The sequence below is a fragment of the Stegastes partitus genome, unplaced genomic scaffold (genome assembly GCF_000690725.1).
Source record: "Stegastes partitus isolate 25-593 unplaced genomic scaffold, Stegastes_partitus-1.0.2 Scaffold190, whole genome shotgun sequence".
Taxonomy (NCBI): Eukaryota; Metazoa; Chordata; class Actinopteri; family Pomacentridae; genus Stegastes; species Stegastes partitus.
This window is the reverse complement of record NW_007577921.1, coordinates 168,729-183,630: the sequence shown is the minus strand read 5'-3', so window position 1 is coordinate 183,630 and position 14,902 is coordinate 168,729. Positions and strand designations below refer to the sequence as shown.

Below are 14,902 nucleotides of genomic sequence, written 5' to 3'. Positions count from 1 at the left end.
AGAAAAAAGTACTAAAGAAAAGAGTACATTTGCCGCTTTCTTATAGTTCACTAAAAAGTAAATGAAATTAGTAATATTTCACATAATTGTACCAGAACGTTACAAGAGCAGTCTCAGGATTTTAAAGCAGAATTGAGGCTGAGTAGATGACACTACTTAATGCCATATTTGCCGCAGATAAATAATTCTTTGCCGTGCTCCAGGCTCAGAGCCAGGCTCAACAAGTGATGTATTCTTTGCCTTGTGATATGAACACACAACAGTTCCCTGTATGTACATAAAGAGCTCTGCTTCCTGAAAAAGATCCAGTGAGGCGTGATCTTTAAGATTCAGCATAATTGGGTGCCTGGATGTGAAACGCTGAGGTTAAATAGGGGAACGAGGAGTCGAGGCAGGACGTGACGCCTCACTGCTCTCAGCCATGTTGCTGTGGTGATAATGAGCACTTTGCACATTTGAAGACAGATTCAGCGTGTCCCTGAAAAGCTGCAGTATTACATTTCTCTTTGAATCTCCACACCTTTATGCATTCAAAGGGGTCTGAGGTTAATCTCCAACATGACTGCTTGTCTAAAACACCTGCAGTGTTTGATGTGGAACGGTTGAGGAGTGAAAACACACAGCTCACAAAAGAGTGACTGGCAATGACAGCATGAGTTCTCATATTACATTTTATTGTTGGTTTAATAGAAAAAAAAAACATGTGCCTCTTTTGATACAGATTCAAAATTACGACCAAAACACAAAAAAATTACATTAATCTTTCTAGCAGCATGACTGAATTTCAGATCTTGTGATGTCACTGGCCTTGTTAGATCACTGAATAAAACAGAAATGAGTTTTTCATATAAAAAGGTAGAGCTCGTGTGTGACAGAAGGACAAAAGCTGGCAGCTTTAAGAAGTAAAGCGAGGCAGTTGAGGTTTAACTGCAGCAGCCTTACTGGAGGTTACACAGAGAATGCTTAGCACAACATTTCAACATGTAAGGCTGTGGGAAGGCCTGCGCTGAGCGTTGCCGCATAAAGAAATACGAATGAGAATATATGACCAGCAAAGCATGAAACAACAGAATATTTATAACTGTGAAAACAGGGCGCTTACAGTCGAGACAATGAGAGATATGTGTGAAGACAGGCCTTATAGAAAATGCGGCGCATAAAAAGGTGGGTACATTATCATGGTGTGAGCAAAAAGCAATGAAAACATTGAAACTGAAACGCTGAAAAACCATTGCTGCTGGAAATGATCCTTGGTTGTCTATGAGGTGCGGACTTTTTGCAAGTTGTGGCTCAGCTTCCTAATACACAGACCTTCAGCTATCCTGTTTCACATATTGTTAGTGTGGTTTCAGACTCAGGAAAAGCACGTAAGCTAAACAGAGATGAGCAGTGGCTGAGGTCAGAGGAGCAGAGAAATGGCACATTACACAGTAAAACAACAAGTCTTGGTGCTGCAACAGTTTGGACTGACTTGAAGTCAGGTGGGGGTTTTTTTCAACTGAAGTTAATAAGACAAGACTGAGAGGGCAGCTTTGTTTTTCTGAAAATTGAGATATCAGCTGTAAAAAAAAAAAAATGTTGAATAAAACACAACAAACTGACATTAAATGTAAATATGTTCAGTTTATCTGATCTGTTTTTCAAGGAATGTAACAACCAAGAAAACAAACAGTCTTGTGTGACTCCTATGTGCCTCTCTGAAGCTATGACCTGCACACTGTAAGCCACAGGCAAGCAGCAGATAACAAAGAACAGCAAATGCAGCGTGAGAAATGTGACATTTTTGCCATTTTGACCGTCAGGGAAACATCTAGAGGTCCAGCAACAGCTTTCTAAATATATAAAAATGTCTTAAAAAACAAGGGAAAAAAGTACTAGTGTTAGTTGTACATACATCCTTTGAGTAAAATACAAGGGGCTCTACTGTAGGTTTAGCTGTTTCTGAACCACTGAAGGCTACAGCTCTGACTGCTACCGGAGAAAATGCAAACTTGGTGTCCAAGTAAACATTCGTCATTAAGAGTCTGACATGTTCAGACCTCAGAGAGTGAAGCGCTCACAGGAAAGGGGCCATGAGCATTGTGATGCTGCATAGATGAAAAGACTTTGGCAAGCCAAACACTGGTAGAGCCGACACCATGCAACCATCCAGATGTACTGAATCATTCTTCATTCATTCAGCTCCTTCACTTTTACATTACAAACCAACTCAACAGTCCTCTTTCCAGTAGTATCATGAAAAACACCAACAAATAAAAAAAACTAGAATAGTTTATGGTTGATTAAAAACCATTACAAATTATATTGATACATGTCAGTTTTCTCTACTTGAATCTACATATAGGTTAATAAAACAAAAGCAAAAAAAAACAACAAAGGAGCACTCAGCTGGTTCTGACCAGAAACTGAGTGATGCTGTTAAGATATAGTTTATATTGAAACTACAAAAAGAAAAACAATGAATACAAAGCTACACTGAGATCTGAAAAATGTACTATACAGGCTTTGCCTTTTTTTTTGTCTCAAATCTATAAACAAATTCCGTTCTGGTACACAGCTAGGCTACCGGCCACGAGTAAATGTAAGGCAGATTTGTTTTCAGATTGAGGTTACTGCTGTGACTCAAATGTCTTGCTTTTAGTCCTTGTCTCTCCTAAGAAAACAGCAACAATAGTAACAAGGTGCCAACATAGTCAACATGAAATATATATATACATATATATATATATATATATGTTCACAGTCAATAAAACACAAAAAACAAAACAATCCTATTAAATTCTGTTGAGACGGATACAATTTTGTGCATACACAAGCAGCCTTTCACAGTTGGTTTTGAACCAAAAGGCTGAGGTCCTGCCAAAGGAAACACCCTCTGGAATAGTTTTCACTCATTCATTCATTCTTTTGGGACTTCAGCGACATAGGCCCCTAGTTTGACAGCAATAAACTAGTGCAACTCAGTAACATCTGTGTTTTCAGTGCAGCAGTAACAGAAATTTAAGTTAGTGCTGTACAGGAGCATATGAAATGCTACCTATTTATTTCTGTAAAAATGTTGTCTTTACAATGAGGGAATGCAGTTCACATAGTTAAAAATCACCTATTAAGGCTACGGGTTACTAATTCAGCACGCAGGTTTTTAGAAAGAATCTCCTGCAGGCTTTTTATAACACAAAGTTATAAAACCTGTAACAAATTTTACAGTTGGACAAAAAGACATGGATTCAGTTAAATAAAGGACCTTGCTAGCTTATATAGCTGGTATAAGGACTACTCGTGCACCCCATACTTTTTTTTACCTCTACCTTTTTTTTTTTTTTATCTTGGTAGCAGGAGCTACAAATAGTGTCAACAGCTGTTTGCACTGCTAATTAAACGTAACACTACCTTAGTCAAACTAGAGACCTATGCGTTTGCTTTCCAACATGCATATATTATTGTACGGATCTGCTCCACTGCTTGTAGTCTTGCGTCTCCTCTAACTTTAGTAAAGGATATTAGACATTTAAATCACTGCATTTCTTTGAACACAGATGGGGAAAATAGACTGTTCACAAAGAGACTCTGTAGAATTTACAATAAGTAACTGTGGAGGAAGAGGTAACAGAGAGCAGGAATGATGAGGATGGAAAACGACTGAGCAAAAGGATACAAAGGCAAAACAAGGAGGAAGAAAAAACTGATTGCGCACCAACTGTTTGGGTAAATGGAAGTTTGACATTTCCACAGTTCTGTGGTACCTAAACAGACACTAATGAGGTTGGAGGAAGCAAGGCTGATTGACAGATTGGCATTTGGCAGCTTTGTGGCTCTGAGATTGCAACAAAAACAAACACTGCACAGAACAGGAAAAAACTGAAAAGTAATGAAGAATGTCAACGTGTTCAACTGGATTGCTGAGGATTGTTTGATTACTGAGGTATAGGTGTATGTTTCCAATTCAGAACTGTTTGTCCTATCGCAATACCCCCAAAAAGCTACACTAAGCTGTGAGGTTTGTGTAGCTTTTAGGCTCTGAAGTGTTGTAGCACAGACACAGACTGAATAATGGCAGTGAAAGTAAAGAGGGGAACTGACAGGAAGGAATACCAGAGCATGTCCTTTTGCCAGTTTCCCTCTTCACTGTTCAGTTATGCATATAACCACATAGTATAACTCATACAGTTGATTATTGCAGCTACTTCACATATGTTCATTAAAGTTCATTGTTCAGGAGAACCTGTAATCTAAGAGTGCAGAGGTAAGTGGTCCGAACGTTTATGAAACATAACAGTAACTGCAAATTGTCCCCCCGAGGGAACATCTTGACGAGGGTGTGATGTTTTTATTTCATTACTGCCCAAACAGTGAATGGTGCCCTCGTGATGAGACTAAACTACAGCAGCAAATTGAGTGGAATATCTGTGAGATAAGCCTGAAAAGGGCTTGGGCCGGTTGGCGGTTTTAATCTCAGTAGTTCCCTCTCGTCGACAGATCCAAACGTAGTAGTTTCATATGACATAACTGACGTTAGTATCAAAATGCAGATGCCCGGGTGCTGCACATACACTCTCTTGCACACACATACAGGAAAGTTTAACATTAAACAATACAGAAATGCCTTTTGTGAAGTTGACGAAAATCTATGCTGTCAACAGTCATCAAGCTCCTGTAACAACTGCATGATTCCCACTTAGACAACTACACACAGTGCAAAACTATTGTCAAAGCTGTAACGAACACAGTTTATGCGGATTTGTCTAGCACCCTGCTCAAACGTTAAAAGGCCAATAAAAACTGTAGAGACCACTGATTGAAAAATAAAACATTAAGGCTCTACAGAGTCATGAGAAGACCTTGTATCAACTGTAGTGTTTAGTTTCATTAACTCAGGCAGCAGATGCTCACCTTTTCTTCTTAACTTTGACTGCATAAATTCACCTGCCACATGCTTCAAAGTCACTGACCTAAATTGAAAACGGTTAAAAGATCTAGCACGCTAGAGTTAATTGCATATGAATTGGTGGAATCAACAGCTGCCACAATCACACATCTGTCTTTCATGCAGGCAGACCAGCAGTGAAAACTCCTTTTGCTAAAGTTTTAGACCCTGGTTGTGAGTACAGTGAGCAGCCACGGTGTAAAACTTGTGTGCAGTTGAGTTGAGGTGATTGTGTCTGGTGGCTCATCTGTCAAAAGAATTGTATGTTGCCTCCTGTGACATTTACAGCAGATACACGTGTGTCTCTTGTAGCTGTCACAGCAGAAAACACAGGCAGTAGAAAAGACATGAATACAGCAAACCTGCAAATCAATCAAGATGAGACTGTGTTTCAGCTACATGAGCTAAATAAAATGCATTGTGTTAAAAAAATAGATGTGTGAGGTACTACATAAAGAAATTGTGAAATTCTCCCTTCACGACTTCTTATTTTATATGCCTCTTCATCGTAACATGTTTATATAGAATCTAATAAGCTTCAGAAGCTGTGAAATCAGAAACTACCACTTTTTCAGTTAACACCGTCTTCATTCCTTTCCTCTTGGAGGTACGTGTTACTACAGAGTCACAACCATTCTAGTTGAGACTCTGTTGTGCTTATCCTCCTCCATCGCTCAGTGCTGATGTGCCTTCTTTTCGTCCTCTCTGTTGCTTGTAGCCAGAGCGCCCTTTTCGACTTCACATGAAAAAAAGCAAACAGCCAACAGGGGTCCAGGAAGGTAAGAGGTTAAAGGTCAGCCAACAGAAAGCCCAGAGTTGTGACTTCTGTTTGGGAGGAGGGAAATCTAAGCATGAGAAAAGGTGCTGGTGGGCTGAATCCCTGAAAGACACAGCAAGAGAGAGCACATGAGGAAGAACATGTGTTATCACATACTTCCTGGCTTACGTGTGTGAGTTATGCTTGATGTGTGTGAGTGGAAGGAACCTTTGTAAGATGAGACTCAGATGTGTGTCTCTACGTCGGTATAGCCGGGCAGGATGTCTCCATTGGAGCAGCTCTTAGGCTCCTCCGCCGGTGGGGCAGTGGGCAACATGTGGGCAGTGGTGGACGTCTCCTCCGGTGATGCCTGGCCTCGCTGGAGCTTGCGGTGGATCAGGGGCACAAAGAACAGCACCACACCCCCCACCATAGGAGGCACCCCAGCCAGGGAGAAAGCCACCGTGTAGTTCCCAAAGTAGCCGTGTAGAAGACCTGGGTAGTGGAGGTAGGAAGGCATTATTAATGGTATCCTGTTTTTCATCAGGAATCCCATTGAATCACATTATTTATATCAAGGAGTGATGCTGTCTGTCACTGATGGGATCAAGAGGAAAAAGATTCTGACTTGTGAAAAGAGCAAAATGACTAAAATAGTGAGACACTTTAAACACTTTGGGAAATACAGCTACTTATGTTTTTCCCTTGAGAGCTGAATGAAAAATGTCTGAGTTAAAAGCACAATGTAGAATCTGTAGCAGGAAAAGAAAGTGGGTACCCATTTTGTTTCTGAAGTGTAGACAGACGAGGGTGCATGTGTACGTGTGCGAGCATGCATGCATCGTCATTTACAAAGTACCACTGATTTAAAGCTCTTCCACTGACTTACAATGTTGGTAACATATTAACAGACACATGTAATGCCCCATCAAAGGAAGAAGAAGAGTGTTAGAAAGCATGTGTTGATGTAAACAATGCAGGATCAGACTATTTCAAAGTTGAGATTTCCAAATGTTTTATGAGGAATAAAATGCATTCTGCGCACTTGTTGGGCCCCAAGGATCATGGGTAAAAGCACAAACAGCACAGGCATTTATAAATACATGGTCCATGATATAGTGAGCTTGAGTTCAGGATACAGACTGGAAGCAGGAGGAAATAGCTAGCCTACCGACAAAGGTCTCAAGTTCGCACATTGTATTACATGTATTTAAGCTTTGCACAAGCTATAATGTAAATTTTCAGTCTTAGAGGGAGTTACAAGTTTACCTGTCTGCACAGCACTTTTGCACAGCATGCCATGCTATAACATGGTGTGCCAGCTCGACTGTGCCCCACAGGTAACTCCACTCAGAAACAGTTCACATGTACATACAGACATGTGACAAATTATTTTTTAAAAAAAGGAAAAAAATTACATAAAGTGTCTTAATAAGATGTTTGGCCACCACATGAGGCCAAAACAGTTTCAGTGCTCATTTGTACTGATTCTCCTGGAGCTCTACTGGATGGATGAAACAGCATCCTACCAAAGAATTTCCTTGTTTGTCGCTTTGATAATAGTGGTTGAGACAGCTTTCTAACAAGTCAGTTCAAAATCTCCCACAGGTGGTCAAGAGGATTGGGATCTGATGACTGTGAAGGCCATAGCATATGATTCCCATCATTTTCATCCTAATCAAACCATTTAGCAACCCCCTCGTGCCCTATGGATGGGATCGTGGCAGAGACCACTCCCACCAGGACAAAAATGTTTCATGTTCAGTCACACAATAAAGGCGGTCACTTAGAACAACTGTGTACTGATTTGCAGTTACTGTTTTTTGTAGGACTAGTAGACTTAAATCACCCCAGGAGGAAAATGCTCACCACAGCATAACAGAACTACTGGATGCCTGTACTGAAGGGGTCAAGGGTCCAGTTTTTTCCTTTAATTTGTCACCCATCTGTATAATATATTAATCAGAGACGTTGCTTTTGTGCTTTCAAAAGGCCCAGAAAAGCTGTTTGCTTGTAGGCTTTAATGCTAAGCTAACCATTTCTTGGCTCCAGCTCTGTAGATATATTTTCTTTTTTTTTCTTTTTTTCCAAAAGTCTCATTGGGAATGAATTACATGAGCGTCCTGCCCAAAACAGGCAGCAGCACAACAGATTACAGGCCCACAGGCATATAACAGTTTAAATAACGTTTATATAGGGTTTAGAAGAGCATTACAGCATCATAAAATCACTAAACATATGTCACAAGCCAGACATCAGTAATCATACAGGGCCAATGTGAGTCAGTCATAACATTTACATCTGAACGCACACAAAAGCGTGAGAGTGATGTCAGATAAACTTTCACAGAGAAAGCAATGGAGCTCTACAATAGCAACATAACAGCAGCAGAAACCCTCGTTAACGCTGGCCTCATCTGGTTCTGTGTCTTACTTCTTTGCAGTAATGCAGAAGTGTACTTCAGTGTGTGTCAGTGCACTGAAGCATGATTAGCACTGAATACAGTAAGATTTGGCCAGCCATTACTTTGGTCAATTACTGCACTACAGCCTGTTAAAAAATGGCTTTTCAAAAAAAATTTCTACAGTTTCATTTAGCAGATACTTTTATCCAAAGCAACATACATCTGAGAGTAGATACAACACAAGCAATTTTGATACTAATGAATTTTTAAAACAAGTAACTGAATTTATTCAGGTCATCTCCAGCAGCACCTGGCCCCATGCACTATAAACTGGAAGTAAACAAAGAGATCGTCCTGTTGTGATACAGTATAGCACTTAAACGTCACCCTGTTTACAGTGGGCATGACCATGTGCTATATTTATCAACATGAGTTAAAGCTATACCTTCCAGTACAGTGACGACGCTAGGTCAACAAGTTTAACAAGCTGAGCTTGTGACATGAGGTGGGGGGGGGGGAGAGGGTGCACTTACAACGTTGCCTGTTACGTATGCGTTCTTGCTCAGGAACTGAACAGGCTGTACAGAACAACATGTGTTGATACAGTGATAACCTCATTCAAACTTTGAAGAGCTTGGCTCCCTTTGTGTGGGATGTAGAATAAATGTATGTTTTTCGATAAAGAAAAAAGTTTAATAATTCAAAAGAATATTTAATGCAAATGTAGTGCGTGATTTGCATACTGCACATCGCAACAGTTCGCTTCATGTCAATTAGGTTATGTTTTTTTAAACTACAAGAAACAAGGTCTGTATTTAGTCAAAATGAACACTGAAACCATATACCATTATACTATACTTGTCGTCTGAAAGCAGGTCACCGCGTTCCGACTCTAACAGTGCAATTATTTGGTTAGTTACTCTCTTTGAATACAAAGACAGACAGCAAGCAAGAGGCGAAGCAACATGAGAGGGCACAAGGTAATTACAATGTTCCTCTTCATGATACTCCATACATCCGAAATGTCCCTGCTGCCTAACCACAACACACATTTGTACTGTAGCTGCAGAAAAAACTTTTCGTACATCCAACAGTTTCCCCACTAACATAGCATATTAGCATGGATATTCCTGTACAAGCATAGGATATGTAAAACATCATCATTTTAAAATGACAGTTGATTGTTTTGCAAAAAAAAGTCTATTTTCAAGAAGCTGAGAGAAAGCGTGAACTTTGATGTCAGAGCTGCAGTACGCTGGCTGAGGCAAAAATGTTGTGTGTATGGTAAAAGCACGTCAGGTATGCGTGAGAACTTAAAGAGCTTGGCAAGAAGAGCAAAAGGATGTCTGAGTTATCAAATTAGTGTTCTGCAATGAGTGTTCTTATACAGTACACAGTTTTGTTTTTAGAGCGCTAGTGAAAAGAAGAGCAGACCTGAAGTATGCTGAGTGCTGAGATCTGACCCTGTGTGTGCTTTCTTCCTGAACACAAATCCCTAGGGACAGCCTGCAGTTGGCCACGAGCCCAAATGTCTTTAAATACAGTCCACCGTACAATCCAGCCCACTTTGCATTTATCTTGTTCTCCCTTTCCTCCTCACGTTTTCCTCCTTATGCCTGTTTTTCTGCGCCAGTGTCAAACGACGTCATTACCTTCAACATTCTGAATTTAATGTAAAATCACTGCAAGTTCAGTCTGTTTGCTCAAACTGTATAAATTAATGCAGAGTTTTAAAAGTAAAAGAAAAAAGAACATGTGTCTCACCAGCGATGGGTGGGCCTGCTGTCATAGGGAGAGACATGAGGCCAAGAAGGTAACCTATAGCCTGCGAAGCCTGCATGGGGCCGACCAACTCAAAAGCTATAGGAGCCATCATGGTGAGGAAGCACCCGTCACACAGCCCCAAGAACACACACACAACCACCAGGCCCTCGAACACCGAGCACTGAGGAATCATCATGGACATCAGGCCCAGCGCCATGAAGGACGCCACCTGAAACAGACAGCAAGAATAACTTAACAAGCTTTCCATTGTCTGATTAACCTGTAAAGAAGCACGAAACAAAGTCACTGAGGAGAGAACATACAGACTGTTTTTGGTTGACTCGTTTTCTTTCACTGTTGTCGTTATTAGTTCATGGAAAACTGGCCTCCAGGCCTTTATTGTGAATATTTTGTCTTTTGTGAAGGTGAGTACGCCCTCTGACTACAGATACACTTATACTGAGGGGAACACAGGCCAAAGTGCAGAGAATACTGATTTTAAATGATTAAGATCAGTGGATATGTTCCCTTAACTTTGTAAAACTTTGACTGAATACGTTGCTTCTGCATGGGCAGGGTTAGCTCAAATGCTAAATTAGCCTGAGCTGGCAGGAGACTGGTGCCACCACTAATCTGATTAGTGCACTAAAAGTTATGTGAGGATTAGAACTAAGTCAATGAACATAATGCTGAGGAATTTTTTTATGAATTTCAATAACATCATTTGTTCGATAAGCTAAGCATGATATATATGTGAGTTCTTTGTGCACTTGTTAGCTACAGCAGAAGTTTGCTGCACTAAAAGGCTTGATAGTCACATAGTAATATCATGACATACTATACTCTATTGTGTGACATTAATCCTGTGACCTGTGAAGGGAGATTCTGCAGCTTCACAAAGAGCTAAAAGGTGTTACTTTACAGTCCTTCACAGTTACCACATTGTACAAAAAAGCTACTCTTCCGAGTACATGGAGCGTTTAACACTGGACAAAAGAACGAACAAGACCTTCCATCTATAAAAGACTCCCTCATAGCAAAGTGCTTCTTCATTCTGACAGCAGGAAAGAGGCTATTGATTGGCCCACTGTTACTGCATTTTCTTTTTCAATGGAAAACACTGCATTTCTGTACAATCTAAACAAAGCATTCTAAAATATATTTTAAAGTTTTGATATTGCACAGAACAGCACATTTGAAGTATGCCTGTCACACAGTTTCTAGGTTTTTAGATTTGAATGAATCAGTGACTCAGTGTCCCTCTGCTCCAGCTACATGCTTGAGTGACAACAAGCACAGTGTGCTGGTTCTGCCCAACACAGCCAGTGGGTCATCTGTGTGTTTGCATTCAGTAGCAGCTGCAGATACACCAACAAGAAATGACAAACCCTGTTTGTACTTACCGCTCGAACTGCTCTCACCTGCTGAGCCTTACCCCCCATTGAACATGTTCTCAAAACAAAATCATCCCTGCCATGTAATTCTTTTAGTAACAGGAAAGCTGCTTTCTGTTCTGTTTACATTAAGTGTGTGCAAATTAGCACATGAGTCATTTTTTTCTGCAGTCATTAATGCCATTACTGAAAATGAATCTCCATAGTAATAGAACAGTGAGTATCATTTTTAATTTAATTATACAGACCGAACATTGAGTCAGTGGAATAATATGTGCACCAGATGGGTGGGTGAAACAAAGAAAGGACATTAAATAGAGTACACACTATCTAAAAAGAGCATCTCACATAAGAGTTAACAGTTAACACCAAGTTTAGTTTAAAATTTATTTTCAGCTTACATTGATGTGCAGACTTTTAATTTGAAATATTCATTCTGACAACACATTGTGACATTGCTTTCGCAAGGTGATGTAACAATTTAATTATTCAGGAATGTATAGTGTAGTCTTTTATATATATATATCAGAGATCTAGCAAAGGATCCACATCCACAACCCACTTTTCATTGTATGAGCTTCCACATCAACATGCAAAACATTTAAGGAAAAAATGGACTGTATCCCCTCACCTGCATGTAGATCTTCTTTAGACCTGGAATAAGGTCCCCGATCTTGCCAAAAGCTAGGCGTCCCACCCCAGATGAAGCTCCTATGCAAACCAGTAGCACCCATTCCTTTTGAGTTTCCTTGAACTGTTCCTCCACAAAGTTCATCTGAGAGACACAAAAATGTATTACTGCATAAGCTTTTTATTTGTAAAGGCAAACTCAACAGAGGCTGCATATAGTGGATAGGATGCCATGCAACTTACTGCTGAACTTCTTCTCTTTTTTTTTTTTCACATGTTTTGTGTTCCATGCCTAAGAATTCAATGAATTCAACATTTGTTGAAATGGAGGAGTTGTTCATCCATAACCCCTAGTCAAGGTCTTACAATAACAAACTGTCTTCATCCACAGACCTTTGGAACAGCAGGACAGGAATACCCAATGCATATAGGTCAGACCCTCCCACTCCCTTCAGTCATGACCCTTCAAATCAGATCCAAAACATGAAACCGCCCTCTGAAGTCTTTCCTGAACATGCTGGTCCTTGTGAAATATTTGCTCTGCTTTGAAGGGCTCTACATTCATCAATGGCCATAGGATAGGCATGTTTAGGAATACAGAGGGACCATACAGGAGAGGTTTCCTGAGGTGGTCGAGCCAATACAAAGGCCGGGGCTGTGTTTACATCTGGGCCCGGGCCTGAAACAACAGACCTGACAGAGGGAGGCCGGAGCTGGAACATCCGACATCTGGATAGAGGGAGATCAACTTCACAACTCAGTGCTGCAGCTTTACACTTACTCATCCTCACTATCTCACTATCTCACACCAAAGTCGGTTATAGGTCAAGTACAGATCTTACAAATGTAGTTGAAATTTGGATTGTAAACATTGTAGAAAGCTACGTGATATGACTTCATCCTCCATTTTTATGTTGTTAAAGTCCAATCGCATGTAGTTGCCCCTTTCTGCAATCAAAAATAATTCCTATGTTATTTCAAATGTATTGTAATTTGTTTTTAAATAATTAAAAGAAAGAAAGCAAGTTCTTTGGGAAAATACTAGTAATACTTTTTTCACTCTCAGGCCCTGGCGGAGCAAGTCTGTGTTTGATTGACAGCAGCCGGTAAGCCGAGCCTCAGGATGGGAAATGAGAGACAAAGTAAATAAACGTGCACTGTCTAGCTGACAGATGGCAGGGTAATTGCTTTATGTATGTATGGTTTAATATAAATCAAATTGATACATGTAGATTGAGAACCAAAAGTGTTCCAGAAAATCTGTGCCAAAATAGTGGGCCTCATCGTGAAAGAACAAAAAATAATAAATAGATATGTCTCTCGTTACGTGTCTGATTTCTTTCTCAAAGAAAGAAAAAGAACATTTGATTTCCAGAGCAGATATGGGTGCTGTAGTAGAAAATAAGTTGAGAAAAGCACACTTAATTCTGTCATCAGAAACCTGGCAGCTGATAGGCACACAGCAATTATTCCCTCAAATGCTATTATCATATTGAAAGGGACAATCCAGATATTCAGCCTCCACTGCTCATTTACCCTGCTGACATGCATTCCATTTCCTTCTCTCTGAAAGGCCCATAGAAAACGAATGGCTTCAGACCGCCCACAGCACAACAGTAGAGCTCTGACATCCATCTCCCTCCCTCTTCACTGTTCTTCATTTTCCAAGTTAGTTACTTTTTATAGTAAAACTCTAGAAGTCTAACATAAATATGAACCTGTAATATCAATAAAGAGGCCAGGATTACTACAATTTCACAGTCACATAGCAAAAGTATACAGATAATTCGGTACAGTAGATGTGCCATATTAGGTAATGGTTCAGCACAAAAATGGGAGACTATTAACTACACAAAGCTCTATAGAATTTCTTTTTATAGACATCTATCAACAGTGAGCAAAATAAAGCATAGTTAAGCTGTTTCACAGTGTAGATATGGAAAAAAAGAACAGCAACATTGAATAACTCTAAATACTGCTTACTAACACAATTTGCACAAAAGCATACCAGGAAGATGTGCTTACCAGATGAACATATGGCACAAAGTAGCCTAACACAGCTGTGGCCACTCCGAACGCCCACACCCGGTACGTGACGATGTGAAACACGCGCAGGTTGAAGTACTTCCTGACCCGGGCAACGGCTTTGCTCCACTTGCTCCCACCCTGAGCACTAGCCTGGGTTTGGGATTCACCAAGGCCAGGGCCCATTCCTGGCGGGCCCATGCCTCCCCCAGCGGGGAGCAGGGGTTTGAATGTTAGCGCCAGCAGGGCCTGCACTAGCATGAAGAGGCTGAGGATCTGGAAGGTTCTGCTGAGGCCCAGAGGTTCCGCCACCTTCTTGAGTAAAACCGGGAGGCCCATGGAGAAGAGGCTGGCACCAGCCGTCACCACACCATTGGCCAGGCCTAGGCGCTGGCGGAAGTAGTGGCCGAGGATGACCAATGAGGGCTGGAAGGCAAAGGAGGAGCCACAGCCGAACAATATGCCATACGTGAAGTAACGAAGGATCAAGGAGCTGCAATTAATGAGAAAGTGAAAAAAATAGAAGCAACATTAGAAATAAGAAAGAGAATTGAAGTTAAGATAAAGTACAGGAGCCTAAAATCAACATGATGCAACACTGACCACTGTATACAATAATTATACAAACCTTAATAAAAATATTAGATTTGTGTAGCTAATACCTACAAATTTCATGGAATTTTGGAGATTATTTTACATTCAAAGTTTAGATTGAGTTCAAACAATTTCCTAAATGTCTGTTAAGTTAGTTGTACAGTTATGTAGATTCATTTATATTTTAGCTACCAAACAAAAAATGAATACAGTAACACATACATGGTAAAATAGTGTGTTGCACTATTCTGGTGGCCTGATTGATTGAACTTGTGTCACTGAGACAGAACTAGCAGTTGTGTAATGCTTACAGAGGAGCTCCACTCATTCTACACATGTGTTCTGTCTATAGATCTTTTGGAATATTACTTGGTATTTCAAAAATGTTGTGGCTCCACGGGAAGATGGAA

At 40.4% G+C, this 14,902-nt stretch overlaps 1 protein-coding gene across 1 annotated transcript in view; it reads right to left on the bottom strand.

Annotated features, from left to right (window-relative positions):
* Positions 1–653: 653 nt before the first annotated feature.
* The window catches only part of slc16a2 (solute carrier family 16 member 2), a 28,733-nt gene continuing 14,484 nt past the window's right edge, over positions 654–14,902 (bottom strand). Inside the window, exons 3-7 of the mRNA XM_008280334.1 lie at positions 13,899–14,391; positions 11,875–12,018; positions 9,850–10,078; positions 5,910–6,176; positions 654–5,804 (exon numbers count right to left, since the gene is read on the bottom strand). Coding sequence (XP_008278556.1) covers positions 5,926–6,176; positions 9,850–10,078; positions 11,875–12,018; positions 13,899–14,391 — 1,117 coding nt within the window. The 3' untranslated portion in view covers positions 654–5,804; positions 5,910–5,925. The remainder of the gene's footprint in view (positions 5,805–5,909; positions 6,177–9,849; positions 10,079–11,874; positions 12,019–13,898; positions 14,392–14,902) is intronic.